Raw genomic sequence first — 18,426 nt, 5'->3', positions numbered from 1 at the left:
AGTAATGAATTCAAGTACACTCGTTTATCATAAAGGGCTTTCCCATCTGTCTCTAAAGTATACTTTAAAAGGCTGTGTATTTGATAACATTAGCACCAAGCATCTTCGACATGTTAATGTTCAGCGTTTTAGATGTTCGCTCTCCCAACCCCCAAAGACAGCATGGTGGTGGTTCCAGAAAGAGCACATTTATCTCTGGGTTTGGAGTGCCTGTGTGGTCTCTTCCTAATTTATTTGCACTCCAGTCCTCAGGGATAGCATCGCAATCCCCCTAGGCAAAAAGAGATTAGGGAACTGGGCTGTCTGCTTCTCCCCACCCTGACAGAGAAAGGAAAACAACTTCCCCAAGTCCCACAAGTTCTCTGGCCACTGTACAAATTGTTCTTGAGCATGGAGGGTTTCCAAAAGCCCTAATTAGCAACTCCCAGCAAACATTTCTTTGCATTAGCTAATGATCCGACTACACTTGTAAGCAAACAGAACCAACATATCTAATCAATGCTGAAAAACCAACCAAATGCCTATTAAACATCTGGATGTAATTTTCTAGTTAGAACAAAATGAAAACATATGCAGGTTCCTTTGATCTGCATCTTAACAAAGAAATTGTTGATAAAAAAAGCATACTGGTCAGTCAATGTGTCATTTTCATAAAGTCTGCTCGTTTCTCTTCAAATGCTCCCCGTTTAATTTAGTTGGTTTCCTGCAATCTCTAATTTTACCATATTGTGTGAAACCGCAAGAGATTCTTTGGATGTGATTTTATTTGAGGTTTTACTGCTGCATGGATCTGCTACTGACTTTTTTTTTTTTTTCTTTCTTCTCTGCTTTCTCCCCTCCATCCACCATGCCCATCCTGCCCTTTTCTTTGGTAAAGTGGTGAGGGGAAAAAAGGTTTTAAAGGAATGCTCGGAAGATTTCTTCTGGACCCTACATTCTTAGGTTTAAGAACACTTCCAGTTAAAAAAAAACAAGTCAAATGAGGAAATGTATAACAGCTGAAAGGAAGAGAAAATGACAAAAGTGATCTTTTAAAAATGTGCATAATTATTATTTATTTCAAATAAAACAGTAATAGATTTAAAAGATGCATAATTTCTATGACCAGCATTCATAATTTTTCCCATTGTGTCTAGTACCTATACTATAGATAGGACCTAGTTTTTGTAATCACTTATACTGTTAGTGAGTTGAAAATCTGATAACTCAGCAACGAATGGAAATATACTCATATATGCATCAATGATAAAATAAATAATCTGGCAATCTTTTTGTTTCTTTTGCAGAGGATAAAGAGGGAACTTTTTTCAGAGACAATTTCCTGTGGACAAGGGGTACTTAATATTATTTCATGTAAAAAACATCATCAACACATGAATATGTTCAAGGTAAAGAAGATTGTGGTTAACAGACTTTAAACAGCAGACCAAAATTATAGATTTCGTGAGTAGGACTATTTTCCTTTAAAAAGGCTGTAGGCAATCTGCACATATATTATTTATTTAAAACATAAGATTAAAGCTACTTGATTGTTTAAACACCATCATTTGTAATGCAGTTTGATGAGAGTTTTGTAGTATAATTATTACAGCATGACAATCACATAGAAAACATGACCTTGAAAAAGGGCCCAGCCTCCTCTCTTAAGGAGGATATGCTGTAAGAGAAAGAAGCCATCAAAAACCGACCATCTTCATGCAAACAATTAAAGGCCTTCCAATTTTCAAATCAGTACTCTTTCTTTTCTCCAGATACTACATCATAAGGAAATCAAAAAGCCTGGTGATTCAAACTCTACTGGTAAAGAAGCACTAGTTAAAAGAGAATTTCTAATTTTTACCCTTGGCAAACTAGGAAATATGGTGAGTAGACATGTTTGCTGTGAACAGTTATATTAGAGAACATTTAAAAACAATGTGTTAGAACTGATTTTGAAGGAGATGGGGAGGGGAGAGAAAAAGAAGTAGCAACAGTTTTGTTCCTGTTCTAACTTCTCTACTTAAAGTTAAGTACCAGCGTGTGCCAGTAAATCAAAGTAAAGCTTGGGTAAGCCAGAGAAAAGTCTCAGTTGCCCTAGTTGTCCCAGCATGCACAGGCATATTTGTGGCATCTAAGCACATTCTACACAATCCCGGAGCTGGTTATGGGATGAACCAACCACAGACTGGTATAGGTGGCCCATTCACTACATGATTTCAAGGCACACAGGTTGCCAACGGGCAAAGCTTAGCTGCTCATGGCAGTATGATTCAGAAAGTTCTGTATGTGGGGCAAGCCTGCTCTCATCATCACCAAGTTTAACCAAGAAAAGGGGCAGTGCTTCCTTCCTATTCATTTCCCATGTCAGCAAAATGAATAACAGAACCCCTCCCTTACCCCACTTAATGAGCCACAATGCTGAACTTGTTTGAGAATTACTATGGTGTTGTACAGACTGGCTAAAATCACTCCTTTAATTTTTCATTTATATTGATATTTGGGATTGATCCAATTATAGACAAATCAATATCATACATATTTAAGAACTCCACCAGTGAAATGTATTATCTAAAATGATTCTTTTAATATTTCAAGAAAAAGATCGCTGTAAAAGCAAATCTTCGAATAAATTGTATTTCTGTTTAAATAAATGCGTTTCCCTAACTCTCTTGAAAGTAAAATAATGGTAACACGGAGGCCATTAACACCAAAAACTTAAGTATGTTCCAACATAAGATGAATGCTTGTCAAAGATGTGTCTTTCTCATGGAAGAATTCACCACCATTTGGCTAAAACAGCATTATTCACGTACCAATCGTGGAAATAGCTCAACTGAACTGCTCTCTAAACTCAAGCATAAATGCGGCAATATTGAAGGTTTTCTGTGGGATGTACTTAGAAAAACAGACAAAAACTGGAGATTGACGCAGTATGCCCTGTTTATTTAAAATCTCAAAATCCTTTTAAAGTCAAGTTCCACCTCATAAGAATTTTTTCCACGTCCTTTACCCAACGCTTCCCATCTAGCTCCTTACACATTTCTGCCGGGGGTGGGTGGGTACCACGCGAACTACGGGGATGGGGTGGGCAGGACAGGTTTTTCAGGTCTCAATGCTGTTTATCCCATTGTCTCCCTTTGTTTCCAGTAATTGGAAACAGACTCGTGGTCATGTTGCTGAGAGGCCCCTAAAACTCTCAGCAGCCCTCTACTTCCCAACACAACGAAATCAGGACTATCAAGAGAAGGACCCGAGATTTCGCGCCGCGGGCAAAACAACGCATCTGTGACTGGGACGCGTGAGCCCTACCCTGGCAGCACCGCGGGTATCCTTCCCGCCAAACCAAGTCAGGCCAATCTTTTTGCAAAGTGGTTTGAAATACTCCAATAAAAACCAATTCCTACCACCTTCGGTGCAAAAGGGGGCGTGGGCATCAAAAGCCTAGTCTTAAGCCGCTGGTGTACGTACGCCAGCCAATGAGTTGCCCATTTATGCATTTTCCACGAAGTGCACAGTCCACTCCTCGTGAGTCCGCGAAAAGGCAGCTCAAGGAAAAACAACCCTCAGAGAAATTTTTGAATGTGACCTCACTTTCAAGAGTAGCATCATAATTAAATAATAATTAAAAAAAAAAAAAAGAGTAGCATCAAACAAGGGGCCAGCTTCGAAAGACGCGTTTGGCTCGAACCAACAAAAAGCACCCATTCTCCCTCATTAGAAACTACGCGGTTAGTCTCTGAGTTACTTTCACTGAGATCTGAGGATTTTCGTTAAAGGGAAAGTGAACAAGTGGCAGGATTTTTGCACACTCGAGTCCCCAGGTTCCGCGGCTGCACACTCGCGGGTCCCTCCCGCTCGCGCGCTCCCGCACGCTCCCTCTGCTGCCCCACGTTACTTTGATTGACAGCCCGGCCCCGCCGCTCTCCTTCCCACCGACCTTCCCATCTACAGTGCCAATCTCCGCGTCTCGCCGCTTCCCATTGGCTGGTTTCGGCGTCCCGCGGCTCCTCCAGGAACAGTTCCTCACCGAGCCCGGGAGGACGCGGCTGGCGGAGGAGGGGTGGGGGTGGATGGGAGGGGAGACGGGGGAGATGGCGGAGATGGAAGCGAGCGGGGTGGAAGAGAAGGGGGCAGGGGGGAGACAGCCCGTTCGGTGCCGCGCTGCCATAGGCTCTGAGGAGGCGTTGCGTCAGCACCCCACGTTGGGCGCGGCGCATGCGATTGGCTGACGCGGGCCTTCCCGCTCCCCCCTCCACCAGAGCGGGCCCACGTCCCCCGCCTGCTCAGCGCTCGCGCGCCCCGCCCGCGCGGGGCTGGGCGGGGCCGGCGCTGGTTAGCTCCGGAGTGTGAAACCGCGTGTTAATGTAACCGGCGCGAGAGGCGCGGGCGGCGGAGGCGGCGGCGGCGGGAGCGGCGGCTGCAGGAGCAGCGGCGGCGGCGGCGGCGGGTACCCTGTGCCCCGCGTCCCCGAGGCAGCCGACTGCTCCACCCCCACCCTCGCACGGCCGGGCGGGACCCGCGCCACCTACCCGGACCTCCGGTGGCCCTCGGCGACTTAACCCCCGCCGCGAATACTCCGGACTCGCCCGCAGAGTTTGCCCGCCGGGGAGGGAGGTCGAGCGGTGGAGAGCACTCTTGGGCTTTTCCCCACCATCTCTTGGATGTCGTTCCCCGGGTCGTGAGAGAACTTTGCAGCGGGCTGGAGCGCCCTTTGCGAGAGGCGGACGAAGAGAAGGAAAGAAAGGGGGTCGACAGAGAGGCTCGGAGGAAAGGTCCGGAGCGGTCGCGCCGGCCGTGCAGGACGAGTGCGCGCGGGCCGCGGCGCCCGGATGCGCCCAAGGCTCGAGGAGCAGTGAGCGGCTGCGGGACTGCCCTCCGCGGAGTAGCCCCGTCGGGCCAGGAGGGTTTGTGCAACCGCGGAGAACACCGAGAGCCGGCCGCACTGGGCGTGCCAAGCCGCCTCCCGGCGCGCCCTCCTCACTTTCTCCGCCTCATCGTCATCCCGCGCTCCTCGGCTCGGGTTAAGGCTGCGGAGTGCCGGGCGCGGAGCCTCCGCTGCGGCCGGGACCTCGCACCCCGCCGCCTCCAGGGAGCCCGCGGGTGCCTGGTTGTGGGCGCTGCCCGGACCCGCGGGGATCAGCCCTGTACATCGTCAGGTTTGTTTGTGTGGGGTTAGCCCGGAGCGCCGCGCCACCTGCACCTCGCCGGCGGCCGGCGCCGCGGGGAAAACCCGGAAAAGAGGCGGACCCGGAGAATAGCAAAGGAGAGCAGCCCGCCTGGATTTGTTTGCCCGGGACGGGTGCGGCGCACGCGGATCGCCGAGGGGAGCGCGGCGGGAGTCACCGCGCCCCCACCTCCCAGCACGGGCGGCCGAGGCCCGCGGATTGGAGCGTAGCCCCTGCGCCCTCTTCCCGAGTGCCGGCGGCGCCCCGCAGGTTTTTGGTGCAGCCGGGCCCGGGGTGCCCCGTGATGTGGCCCTGAGCGCGGGAGCCCGCATCGGCGGGAGCAGGAGCGGCCCGGCGCCGAGTGGCCTGTGCGCCCCGCCAAGCGCGCCTGCGTGCGTGGCCAGCGCGCTACCCGCTTCTGCCTGGCTTCCCGGCTTAATTTTCCTCGGCGAGATTAAAGTTGGAAATTGAGCGGAGAATTGAGTTGCCCGGGAACAGAGCCGCGGCCGCCGCCAGAGCGATGTTCCCGCAGAGCCGGCACCCGGTGAGGCGCGGTCGGGTGGCTGAGTAGGGAGCAGGGTAGTGGGGGGTGGTGGGCGCTATTGCTGCGGGTTGAGGAGGTGGGTGGCTGCTGCATTCTGGCCGAGACCGTGGCCTCTAGGGGTGCTAGGCTTGGGAGGTCCCGGGCCCTCCCCTCCTGTGGTGGGGAGTGGACTGAAACTCTCAATTTCCCCCCTTTGATCTGGGCTCCTTCCTACTTGACGTCTAGACTGGGCGGGCGGGGCGCTCGGGGAGACTGGGGTTTCTCCGGCCATATCCTCTCCATTCCCCGAGGCGGGTAGGGCGCCCCCCCCTTTGTTTCTCGTGTCGCCTATTTACATGTCAATGCGGCCCCCGTTCCGGCGCGCCTGGAGGTGGCCCCGGCGACACTGGAAACGGGGAGCGTAAGGGGGTTTTCTCCTCTGGTGCCCGGGGTCATTATCACCCTGGTGAGGGAGAGGGCGGCGGTGTCGACGACAATCTGGCCAGGTCCTCCCCGGCCGCCACCGGGGAGCCCCTGTCCCTTCAGCCAGGTGACCCGGGCGCGCTTACCGGGACCCGCCCTGGAGGCTGGAAGAGGCTCCAAGCCTCTTTAGAAGCTTCGGATCTGGGAGGGTCCACCTTCCCTCTCCCCAAAGTGAAGCGCAAACTCGAGTTTGGGGCTCCGTTTTCCGCCACTTCTAACTTTATTTTTTGTTTATGTCCCACCCACTCTTTCGTTCTCTCACTGACTTCTCTATCCAACCGCCCTCATACCCGTCCCTCGGTCCCCCTCGCTGGGCGTCCCTAGACGCCGCACCAGGCTGCAGGCCAGCCCTTCAAGTTCACTATCCCGGAGTCCCTGGACCGGATTAAAGAGGAATTTCAGTTCCTGCAGGCGCAGTATCACAGGTGCGTGTCCGGCCGCGCCCGGTGAGTGGTCGCCCCGGCAGCTCCGTGCCCCTGGTGGCGGCGGCGGCTGTACTTAGTACTTGCGTCCAGGCGGTGGCGTGTGGAGTCGCAGTTAAGACCTGTCATTCACGTTACCCCCTTTCCCGGCTCTTCCCGGGCCGCCTCTTCTCTTGTCTCCACCTCCTCCCATTGTTTCCCTTTTGCCCGTTTGCTGCTGTTCCAGGGAGCCTTTTTTCGTGTATTTAGGAGTTGCATGAGAACTGTCAATATTTGCACTTCATTTATTTATTTTGCAACAGGCTGAGCTGAAACCTTGGTTCAGTCGATGCCCCAGCTCAGGAGTACAGGTTCAGGGAGGCGAAGCGGGTGTTGAAATCACTGTTGGCCATACTAGAATTGAGTTCTTTGAGGCAAAGTCCATTATGGGAGGGTAGATGCTTTCAGCTGTGCCCATCATTAGCGGTGGTGAGGGGGGTGGGGTGGATGTGTGTAGGGGGAAGCTCACCTGCTTTGGCTTCATTCTGGATTGGTTTGGGTAGGACAGGGCTTGGAGTCACATTTATAGCCATCTCAGCTTTAGCGTCTTCATCTAATGAGAGCTGCTTCAGAAAATTTATAAATGTAAACTATTTGTAAAGCACCCTGTCCATAGTGGACTTTATAGAAATGTTAGTTTCTTCCCCTGTTTCTATTAAGTTTTAGCTGATTAGAGCTAAGAAATAACTGTGTAATGACAGTTTTTATTTTTGTCACACTTGAAAAACACACAGATGCTTGGGTGTGAATATTCTTATTTTGCAGAGGCTTTGTGATTATTGGCCTTTTGTCTACTTGAAGATAATAATCTCTAGAGCTTGAAGCATACCTGCCTACACTATGTCTACCAAGCAGGGAAGACTTCAACCTACTTAATTGCAGAAGCTATGTAACATGTTTTGGCAGGGAATTAAAAAACAAAGGTTTTAAAAGGGACCAACAATTGTAGAAGTAACTTTACAGGTACAGTTTTCAAACCTAGAGACTATTTGAGTTGGCAGAGATGGCCTATGCCTGAGACTGAAGGTTGTGCAAAGGCCAGGTTTTGGTGAAGTCCAGGGAAGCAAACTCTGATGCAGAGAAGCAAGTACGAGTGAACAGATGACCATGAGGAGAAATCAGTCTTCTGAGTAGATCAGAGGTTTTGACAGATTTTTTTCTTTCTTGGCATGAGACCAGGTCTGCACCAAGAAGAAAAAGAATAGTTGCTGAGTGGATACCTTGTACTGTTCACCTTATTCTTTTTTTCCCTATTAAATGCAAGGACAAAGCTTTTGGGTGTTTACCTAGATAGTTTATGGTTTTTCCAAATTGGTCTGTGTTTTTACTTGAAGTGCAAATATGTGAGGCAGATGTTAAAACTAGTGACATAATGTTTACATTAAGTTGCCTGTTTTGTTTTCGTAGCCTTAAATTGGAATGTGAGAAACTGGCAAGTGAAAAGACAGAAATGCAGAGACACTATGTGATGGTAGGTATCAAAGATTAGGCTTTTTTCCTTTTCACGTAATATTAACAAATATGGGTTCTCGGCATTACAAAATGTGAGTTAATGAAATGCTTGGTTCTTTTTTCTTTTTACAGTATTATGAAATGTCATATGGATTAAACATAGAAATGCATAAACAGGTAAGCTTTAGCAAAATCTCAAGTTGAAATGAGAAGTAAGTCATGATTTTATTATACTGGCTTTGTCCTCAGGAGTGGGGGGGATTTATATGCCATTTTTCAGCCTTGGTTTCCCTTCTTGCAAATTGGTGGCAGTATTCTGCAGCAGGAGCTGCTTCTTGACAATTATAGAATGTTTAAGTTACTAGGTGAGAGGTACTTTGGAAGCGTAAACTAGCCTGTTTATAGGCAGGTAGGAATTGAGGCTCTGACTTGACTTTTCTGCCTGGATACATTTATTTTCCTCTTGAAAGATCTGTGTATCCTGTAGAGTTCTGAAGTTCATAATAGCTAATGTTTTTATGCTGATTTGGTAAGAAGTGTGAATCTCTGTGGGAAAGAAGGGTATTCGGGAGTGTCTTTATTCAGGTTAAACAAGTTATATGACTAACTATGGAGTTCTCCCTATGCTTTGGGGCTACATAAAGCGACACTCAGGATCAGTGGCTTATTAGCAAACATCTCTTTGAAAAATGTCTCAGTTGATGCAGGTTTGGAGGTGAAAAAAGCATCCTTTTATGACCACAGCATATGTCAGTCCTAGTGGTTTTAAAAGCATGAAAAGATTAGTGACTGGAAAGCTCAAGCTATGACTATGAGTTTGCAAGTTCCCATAAAATTCACACTTATGGCTACTATAATGGTGTATAAAAAGAGTATTGAGCTGGAACAAGGCACTAAGGATCTCATAAGAGAAGAAAAGCTAAATGATTGCTCAGCCCAAAGGACCCTCGATTGAGTAGTCATTGTCTGCCAAAGAAAGCATTAATGGCAGGGTGTAAGTATTTTGGAGATATGCTGACATTCACTTTTTCATCAAGACTCTGGTACAATAAGTCTTTTAGAAATCGATTGCCTCTTAAAAAATTATCATCAGATGAAGTTGCACAGTTGGACACATTTCAAAGTGCAACAATACAATTCTTACTTGATGTATATGTGCTATTTCATCTCAAACCCTTGTTTCATTAAATTAAAGAGCTTGGCTGACCGGCTGGGGCACGGTGGAGAAATTGATTAGTTCAGCCTTCAGATCTTCCTTATATTCAAAGACTTTCATTAAGCAAGTGTGTTTCAGAGTTGAATTCTGCTTTTGTAACTCTGCGCTCTTTGATTTTTAATTCATCATAGATTTCATAATGTTAATTTATCGTCATGTACCTTAGATCTGTTCTCAGTTATATGTTTGGAAGGAGATAGTTAAGTTCAGGGCCTTTCATTAACAATGTAATTGGGCCTTTAAAAGTCCTGATTTTATTCTGATCTGCAAAGTTGGTAGCCTAGTTTATGTTAGGTTTGTGCCTTTGTTTCTGTGTGCGTAAATGGCTAGTGCCTGATTGAGGCAATTGTAACTTGTTGATAGTAATTAAGCTAGAAGATACATGGTGATTTAAATTAATTACGCAAATAGACTTGGTCGAGGAGTTCTAACCTGCCACTTTTTTTTTTTAAGTTACCCTAAAGGCACATTTTTTTTCCCCAACAAATATTCTGGAAGGGTAAGAGGAGATTGAGCTTTCTCTTAAACTCATAAACTCAAAGGATTTAACAACCTCACCGACTTCATACAAGGGAATGCCACCTCTATGTGATGTATGCTGGTGCTGGATTTATTGGGGGAGCTACAGGAGGTGTGAAATTCTTCTGGGTTCTTGTAGGTTGCTTGGTGGAGTGAACTCTTCTTTATCGCATAGGAAGAAGGAAGAAGGGACGATGAGGGTCAGGAACCCCATGGTGTGAAAATAGTTTTCAAATGAGTTTCTGTACTCCATCGGGCATTTGTGGGTATATATTGTCTGTCCATGAGCCAGTGTGCATTAATAATATGCTTAGTAATTTGAAAGATGTGAAAAGCTGAGAGACGCTGTGTTCTTCATAGTAGGATATTAAGCCCCCTGAAATTTAGTTTATATTGTAAATGCTGACAGACCCTTAACTAGAGTGGTATGCAGAACAGTGCTGTAATTCAGTTTAAAGTGGCCTTACATTTGAAAAACATCCTTCTGAATGTCACACGTTAATAATAAGTTCTGAGGAGGCATTTGGTGCAGCTAGTAATCATAATTCTTATTAAAACTGGTGACGTCTGGCCCCCAGGGTGTAGCCAGGCTCAAATTGATGCTTTTTGCCGCCTGATCACCAGCATGGCCTAAGTGCTCATTATATTGTAGAGAGGGCCTTTGGAGCTCTCATTAGATTTGACAGGAATTCTCTCTAGGGGGAAACTGGGCATTAGTGAGACTCCTGACAGGCTGAAATTAGTCCTGCTTTATGGCTTATAACCAAATGCTAGCAAGGCATCATCAGGGGACAGAAAAAATTGTCATTTCTGACAACATCTTTGTTACTGAAAAAAAAATGCAGTGATGGGGAAACTTGCCGCAGAGAGAGCTTTAATGTTGTTAAGATTTGTCTCCAGTGTGATGACCGCTCTCCTCCCCACCTTTCAGCGGCTTTGTTGGAGGAGTGAGTTTGATGGGTTTCAGTGTCAAATCTCACCACCGACTTTTCCGTGTGGAAGTTTTAAAGTGGAAGTGCGTCCAAATCAAGAATGGTATAATTGTGGTTTCCTTACTTGGTTTGGTGCCCGCAGTCTGTGTTTATGTTGTGTCAACACTTCCTGATAAGCCTTCCCCTCACTTTCTCTGCTTCTATTTGTGGCTGGTTACCGAAAAGTCAACGAGATCAGGATTGGTCATGGATATTTAAATCTTTAATTGTAGCATGAAGACAAAAATATTTTTCCTTTGAGCCTTTTATAGATTCCTGCCTGTCCTCTTTTCAGGTAGGTCGTGTAAACTCTAGATATTTCTATACAGAGAGGTGGAGACTTTTCATGAAAGATGGAGCAATTCTGATACCACCAGTGTTAGGGTACATGAAAAAGTAGCAGGTTAACGTGAGTCTAATTGTGTTTGAGGGCTGTACCTAGTGTGTTTGGCAGTGTGATATTTAAAGTTTTTTTTTCTGTCATGTGGAGTGGTATTACCTCCTTTGGTATTTTGGGGAATAAGATGCACTCGAAGTACTTATATAAGCCTGATTTATCCCACTTGTATACCTGTTCAGCACACTGATGAAGCCGTGCCGTAAGTTGTCATTGGTGGCATGAATTTGTACAGCACTTAGTTTTCCAAAGCGATTTGCCTCGTCCTGTGAAGTAGATTGGGTGGTAGGTGTTAGGTTGGGTAGGTGTTTTGCTCTGCCTGCAACTTTGGGTGCGTGCTCAGAGTCTGGGACTTGTCAGGGCCAAGCATCTGTTGAAGCTTGAGTTGGGCTCACCTGGTTCCCAATTCAGCGCTTCTTCCCTGTCTCCCTCCTCCCCCACTGCCATTGGCGCATGAGGCCAGTGGTGGAATCACCCTTGGGCCTGTGCTTAGCGACCCAAGTCTACCCCACTGCGTGCCTGTTCTCAATGTTTGTCCGTTTTGATCAACTTCATCATTTGCGAGACACCTTGGGGTGAGCCTCATGTTCTAAAAATTAGGAAAATCAGCAGTACTGACTGGTCTGTGGGGACCACAGCTGTGGGTAGGTAGAAAGTTGTAGCCAACTGAGCAGTACTGTCCGCAGGTTAAAATGGGTCGAAGAACCAAAGAAAATTTGAAACGTGTTATCGGGGCTCTGGTTGAGCCCCAGCGATGCAGTGAGTTTGATCATTCACTTTGCCTCTCTGTGCCTGTGTTCTTCTGAAGGCAGGCAGTGAGTGCTCGGGCTCTCCAGGGTGGTGGAAGAATTTAAAAATAAATGAAAGGACTAGCTCTGAAAGGAAAGTATTCTGCAATCCTGATTGTGGGGTGGGGAAGGAGAGGAGAAAGAGAAAAAAAAACCAGACGAGAGCTGAACATTTCCAAACTCTGTGTGATAGTTCAGCAAGCACAGTGTCTCAGACCATATAAATTTTGGAGTGAAACTGCTTTCACAGTTTTGATGTGTGCTTTAAAGTTTCTCTTTAGAAAGAAATTGTTCTTTAGTAGTGTTTTAAAAGTGTTAAGGTGGAACTGTTAGGGATTCACCTGTGGGTTAATTCCTTAGATGTGACTCTTACTGTTTGTACGTTTTACCTTTTTTCCTGTTTTTAAACCATTGGGTTTTCAGTCTACAGTTTCTCATTTTGAGATTTTTTTTTTTAAGTCAGTATCTCAGAATGGGACTGGCCAGCTGGAGTATAGGAACTTAGAGTTAAGCTCTACCTTGTAATACAAAGAAGGTAGCTGTCTTCAAGGTTAGAGTGGTCCCCCACTTGATTTCATTAGCCAGGCCTGTCCTTTACAAGTAGGAGTTAAGAGATAAAGCTCCCTGTATTTAGAACCTAGATTCCGAGGCGCAAGATTAGCCTTTGTTTTTTATTGGCAAGCGGGGCGGATTCTTCACTCCTTAAGCAGCACCCTCCTGACCCCTTCCACAGCTGGACTAGTTGCAGATTTCTGTCCAGGGCCTGGCCTAGGGTGAGGTGAGTGAGGCCTTTGCCTCGTGCACAGAGTTTAAGGGAGGTGTCAAAAAGTTTAGCACTCAAGGTAAACAGTATTTTTAAAGTTCAAAATTAAAACCAAAAAACCCATGAGGAACAAAATACCAGCATTTTATGTAAGGACAGGATGTGATAGGGTCAGGTGAGGCCAGGGGGGCACGTGTTGGGTCAGAGAGCCTCCCTCCCCTCCCCTTTGTTCTGCCATCTCCAGAGGGCTGGGCTGAGGGGGAATGTCCCGCTGATCTCTGGGATCCACCTTGGTGTAAGATAGAGTGGGTTAGGGTCACTTATTTAGGGACTTCAGTTAGTGACTGGGTGAGTCATTAACAAGTTGCCTGGCCCTGGTTTTCCGCTCTGTAAAAAGGGTTAGACTAGGCAGGCCCTAAAGTAGGGCTCCTCTCACCAGAGAGGACTCATTCCTCTAGAGGCATGAGTCCCCGCCAGGCTTCGGAACCCAGCACCTTGTATGTGTCAGTTAAGGAGAGTCTGTCCAGAGGGCTTCAGATGTTCCTCCAAATAGTGTTTATTAAGAAACACAGAAAGGAAAATCTGTTCCTTTAGCAAATATTTAAATAAATCATGTTGTGTGGTAGTTACACTAAAGATATATTCAGTTACTGGCTCCTGGAACCATTTTGAGTTTCGCTAGATCTAAGTCTTCAGCTTTTCTATTATTAAACTTCTGTGGTCTCTAGAAGTGGATTAAACCTAAGAAACTGACTGGACTCTCATTAAGGTTTGATTGACTCAGTCATGTCCCGTGCCCCCCGCCACCCTTCCTATCCATGATGCTTACTGTTGCTTCAGGTTTTTAAAATTTGAAATTCTCAGGACTAGTACTTTTAATGTGGAATATTTGGTGTAATGGTTTTTAATTAAACTTTAGAGAGCTGTTTTGGGAAGTTGGCTTATTGGACAAGATTAGGCATTTATAGCTTCAACATAGTGTTTGCTAATGGGATTGGTGAGTTCTGTAGTGAGACGTGTGCCGTAGGATTGTTCCATGAACATGGCTTGATGTTTGAAGTAGAGTCTGTGTTTGTGGGGCAGTGTGGGTGTAGGCGTGGGCCCTCAGGTGTGGGAGAGATTTTCTAATTTATTCTGAGGCATGGTTTGATCAGAAAAATGGAAAAAGATTACCAAAATTTTAACATAAGTTAAGAGATTCATATATTACCATTCACTTGGTTAAAGAAAAAATGGTCTCTAAAATTGTTTGAAAAACCACCATGATTACAGAACTGCTCAGTTTATAGATCACCCAGTCACCATAACACTTTTTGTGAAACTCCAAGAAACGTTGACAAAAAGTTTTAACCTGTGATTTCACACAAGTCTGTATTTCATTAGTTTGCATTTCAATTTTTAGTAACTACTAAGTTTTTAATTCTGTTTGTCTGCTTTGAAGCAACATGCAATCATAACCATGAGAACATTGTTTACCCCCTTGCCCAGCATGTTTTCATACTAGGTATAACAAACACATTTTTTTAGTTTTTCTAGTAGTAGTATTTGCTACTTAGTCATCTTTGACCACAAAATATGTTCGTGAGAAAAGGGTAGTGTGAAGCTTATTTTGGGTATAAGGAAAAAATAAGCTAGAAGAATTCTGTGCGTTGAATTGATTTTTTCATCTGCCGAATAGAGAAAAACTGCTATTAAGTGTGGTAGGTGTACATTGCTGTGCACGCCGGAAGGGTAGTGCACCTATTTCCAATAGATACTCATTAGATAATCATTATTCACTTGATAAAGCAGAATCAGTTGTCTTTGAGAATGTAGGTACATTTGAACTTGTGTGACCAACTCATGCAGTTTGTTAAACCGCTGAAATACATGTGGTACTAGACTGGGTTCTTTGTTTTGGTTTGTTTTGTTTTGTTTTGGCTACGCCGCACAGCTTACGGAATCTTAGTTCCCCAACCAGGGATTGAACCCATGCCCTCAGCAGTGAAAGTGTGGAGACCTAACCACTGGACTGCCAGGGAATTCACTGGACTGGGTTTGATATTAGTGTCATTACTGATGTAACTAGCTTATTAGTCTGCGGTATTTTGTGCAGCCTGTCAGTAAAAAGTTTAAAAACATATCCCCAGACTTGTTCACTTATAATTTGTAAGTTCTATAAATATGTTACTGTGCTGGTATGTTGTCTATATGTATAATACATGGAAATTTTAATTGAAGGGGTTAAAATCAGAGTACTTATATTCTCAGTGCTCCCTGTTGGCTTGTCCGGAGTGGCCCCTGGGACACCCCCACTCCACGGTCAAGACCACTAGCCCACATTTTAAACAGTCTTGGAACGCTCGCCCTGGAAGGGAACACCTTTAAGGTGGTGAATGCAGAATTCCTTTAGGGGCATGGGTCTTTTGGCCTCCTAGGTATGCCCGTTTTTTCTGATTCTGGCTTCCCACTCCGGTAATTGCCTCGCTGCCCGTCACTCACAGCCTTGTGTATCTGCCTCTGGTGGTTGTTCCTGCCAGTCTTACTTGGTCACCTCTGTCCTCTTCCCTCCAGGCCCTTTAATCCAGCCAGATGGGTCCCTTCTTCATACCTAAAATATGTTTTGTGTTTTTCTGTTTTCTTAAAAGTCCAGGCTTTTTTGTCAAACTTCACATGGCCTCCTTCAGTATCCTTCAAGGTCTAGTTCAAATACCAACACTGCCTGTTTACTTCAAGGCCTTCCATGGCTGCTCCAACAGGAGGCTGTCACATCGCTGACTGTTGCTCTGATTTTTGTAGTATTGTTTTCTCATGGGCCTTTTTCTGTTATTCCAGCTGTGTTGCAGTCTGCTTGAGGCTTGAATTTGAGACTTGCATCTTCCTTTCCCAGTGAGTTCGAGTAGGCATTTAAGTAGCATTTAATGTGCCCCTTAGGTAGAGCGATAGTTGTCACTGTTTTGGATCCTGAACCCATGTGAAAATCAGGTGAAAGCTGCTTGGCAAAAATAAGTACGCATTTTAATACACAAGATAGCTTTGCCCAACAATTTTGGCTGTTTGTGGACATCTTAAGATCTTTCAGCAAGTCCTTGGAATCCAGATTAAAAACTTGGATCTACAGTACCAGTATGGCTCCTTATGCTAAAATTAAGAATGAAATGTTTGGTTTCACTAGATGTTTTGTAGGATTACAGTTCTAATCTCATCCAGCCACTTTTGCTCAGTTGTTTTTCTTTTGGAAAAGTGATTTATAGTTGAATATCCACGGAGGCTTCTTAACGGGGAGTTTAATGATGGTAATGTATTTGGGTTTGTAGTTAAAAAAAAAAAAAAAAAGAAAAGAGAGAGAGAAAACAAAAGTAGCATGTTTCTGAGGCCTGGGTTTCCGTGTGAATTGAATGTGTGCATGCGTCACCGCCCTGGGAACCACTGCTCATCTCCTAAGGATGACCACAGCCACTAATAGAGCTGTGGGTAAGTTGCATTACAAGCTTCTCCCAAGGCATTAGACTTGACTTAGTCACCAGGTTTCTTAATAATAATGATTATACCCACTGATTATTTACTTAAAAGTCTTTACAGAGTCCCTCCCCCCACCCCAAACACTTTTGTTATGAAGAATTTCAAATATACAGAAAAGGAGAGAGAAATGTACTGTGAACACCCTGTATTATACCCACCTATTTGATACCAGGAGTCTATAAGGTAATGTTTTTGTAATATCTGCCTGTCACGTATCTTGCATAGAGCTTTTGCCCTCCCCTCACCCCAAAAGATAAATAGATAATTCAAGCCTTTCTTTAGCAGCCAACTCCATTTGAGACTGATGCACATGAAAGTGGAGTTTCTCCAGGTACACTTTAAGAATTCCATCTGAACAGGTGTTTATAGCATATTATAACATTTTCCTCGTTAACTTGCCTTTTTGTTTTTGGCATGGTTGTATTAGATGATCCACCATTATGTGGTGTCAGGGTGCTTGCTTTTCAGCTGTCACCTGAATGCAGAGGTTTGTACTTAAACAGAAAAGCCAATATTCACCTTCCCAAGCCCTTGTACCTTTTGGCCCTTGATAACGCACCTTTAAGATGTGATCAGCATATTCATTTGGGGGAACAGCTTTAGTGTTTATAGGTAGGAAACCAGGAAGTAATTGTGCAAAAGGACTCTGATTTTGAACTTTGTGTGGATGGAAGCTGTCCTGGTGGAGAATTTAGGTTGGCCTCAGAGGCCGTGGGTGGTATAGGGGTGTGAAGTACCAGAAAACAAAACCTCTTTGAGGACCCCAGCATGTGGAGGAGGCTCTCCAAGGCTAGGGCTTCCAGGAGTGCAGCCTTTGTCTGTCCTTGGTGCCCTCTTGATGCCTTGAGCAAACAGTCGGGCAGAACCTCTTACAAGTAAGGTGACCGGCCAGTGTATTGACACGCACAGACACAATAGAAAACTGCATTAGGAGGCGAGCCATTGGGATTTGCAGTAAATATATTACAGAACACAAGTGACTTGCCGATACTGCTTGTTTAGCAGTTTGCAAGGGCAATGGCAGTATGGATTTTTGAATTAGAAGGGAAGGGCTGTTCTTTCTCTGTGCAGGAACATCTAGTTGATGGCTGGGGAGAAAATTGATTTCGAGAACAAAATGCAGCTGCCTTTATTTGTGCCACTTGAAAGGCTTCTATGGATTAGTGAGTGAAAATAAAAAGGTCGCTCTCGGTTTAGGAAAGGGGGTCTTAACATTGATCTACATCTTGGTCTGGTATGGAGAGAATAATGGATGGGCCACCGGGATGGAGGAAGGGTGTCCAGTGACCGCGCAGCCTGCAGCTACAGGTGCCCGCTCGGTTCTCGGACAGTTGTCTATTTCAGCAGTTTGGCTTTCAAAAGTCAGCTTCTTCGGTTTATTGTAGAGTAAGCTTCTTTGGGACATTGGAGTAAGTAGTCACAGCTCCATCCATTGAGCTCCTTGTGCCCTAGGAACTGTACTGTAGGAGCTCTCTGTAAATCCTTCCAGCCTCCCTTGGATATTAATTATTCCTCCTTACAAAGAAAGAACAGGCTAGAACAGGGGTCCAGTAGCGGTCCGAGGTCTGTTAGGATCCGGGCCGCACAGCAGCAGGTGAGCGGCGGGGGGAGCAAGCGAAGCAAAGCTTCATCTGCCACTCCCCATCGCTCGCATTATCACCTGAATCATCCCGCCCGCCCCCCCAGTCTGTGGAAAAATTGTCTTCCACAATAGCAGTCCCTGGTGCCAAAAAGGTTGGGGAGCGCTGGGCTAGAAGGTTAGGGGATGACAATAGCACCTACTGGATAGGGTAGTTATCAGGATTGAGTGAGTTTCTGTGTGCAGGAGTCTGGCACTTGGGCACTCTCAGGACAGCTGTTCTCAAAATCTGTTACTCAAATCTATTATTGTCGCTTTAAAACTGTACCCTGCCCTTGGAATTCTAGGCCATGATCCCATCTTGTTTTTCCAAGCCCAGTTTCCTTCCTTCCTGCATCTGAACTGTTCACTTTTCATTATTTCTCCTCAATTACAAAGTTTTTTAATTCTCAGATGAGAAGCATTTATCTCTAAGCTCAAAAGGAAACTTCTTTTTAAGTTCCTATTGGCAATCTCTGTTGTCTAAAGAATCTAGAGGAATTAAGATGCCTTATTTAAGCCAAACAGCAAAATGTGCCCTTGGAACGCAACAGCCTTAAGAAGTTAATACAACTACCAGTGAGAATAGC

General features: G+C 45.6%; 2 protein-coding genes across 4 annotated transcripts in view; one reads left to right on the top strand and one right to left on the bottom strand.

The window, feature by feature from the left end:
* LOC103019235 (spermatogenesis-associated protein 31D4-like) overlaps positions 1-4,002 on the bottom strand; it is a 215,289-nt gene extending 211,287 nt beyond the window's left edge. The window contains exon 1 of the mRNA XM_057549053.1: positions 3,917-4,002. The gene's annotated coding sequence lies outside the window, so the exon portion shown is untranslated. The remainder of the gene's footprint in view (positions 1-3,916) is intronic.
* A 1,543-nt stretch (positions 4,003-5,545) lies between these two features.
* The window catches only part of LOC103005929 (TLE family member 1, transcriptional corepressor), an 87,575-nt gene continuing 74,694 nt past the window's right edge, over positions 5,546-18,426 (top strand). For all 3 annotated transcript variants that reach the window (XM_057547917.1, XM_057547918.1, XM_057547916.1), the window contains exons 1-4: positions 5,546-5,688; positions 6,475-6,575; positions 8,019-8,082; positions 8,196-8,240. In XM_057547917.1, coding sequence (XP_057403900.1) covers positions 5,665-5,688; positions 6,475-6,575; positions 8,019-8,082; positions 8,196-8,240 — 234 coding nt within the window. In that variant the 5' untranslated portion in view covers positions 5,546-5,664. The remainder of the gene's footprint in view (positions 5,689-6,474; positions 6,576-8,018; positions 8,083-8,195; positions 8,241-18,426) is intronic.

Source organism: Balaenoptera acutorostrata, chromosome 6 (assembly GCF_949987535.1).
Source record: "Balaenoptera acutorostrata chromosome 6, mBalAcu1.1, whole genome shotgun sequence".
Taxonomy (NCBI): Eukaryota; Metazoa; Chordata; class Mammalia; order Artiodactyla; family Balaenopteridae; genus Balaenoptera; species Balaenoptera acutorostrata.
Note: the sequence above shows the minus strand (reverse complement) of the source record. Positions and strands in the feature narration are given on the sequence as shown.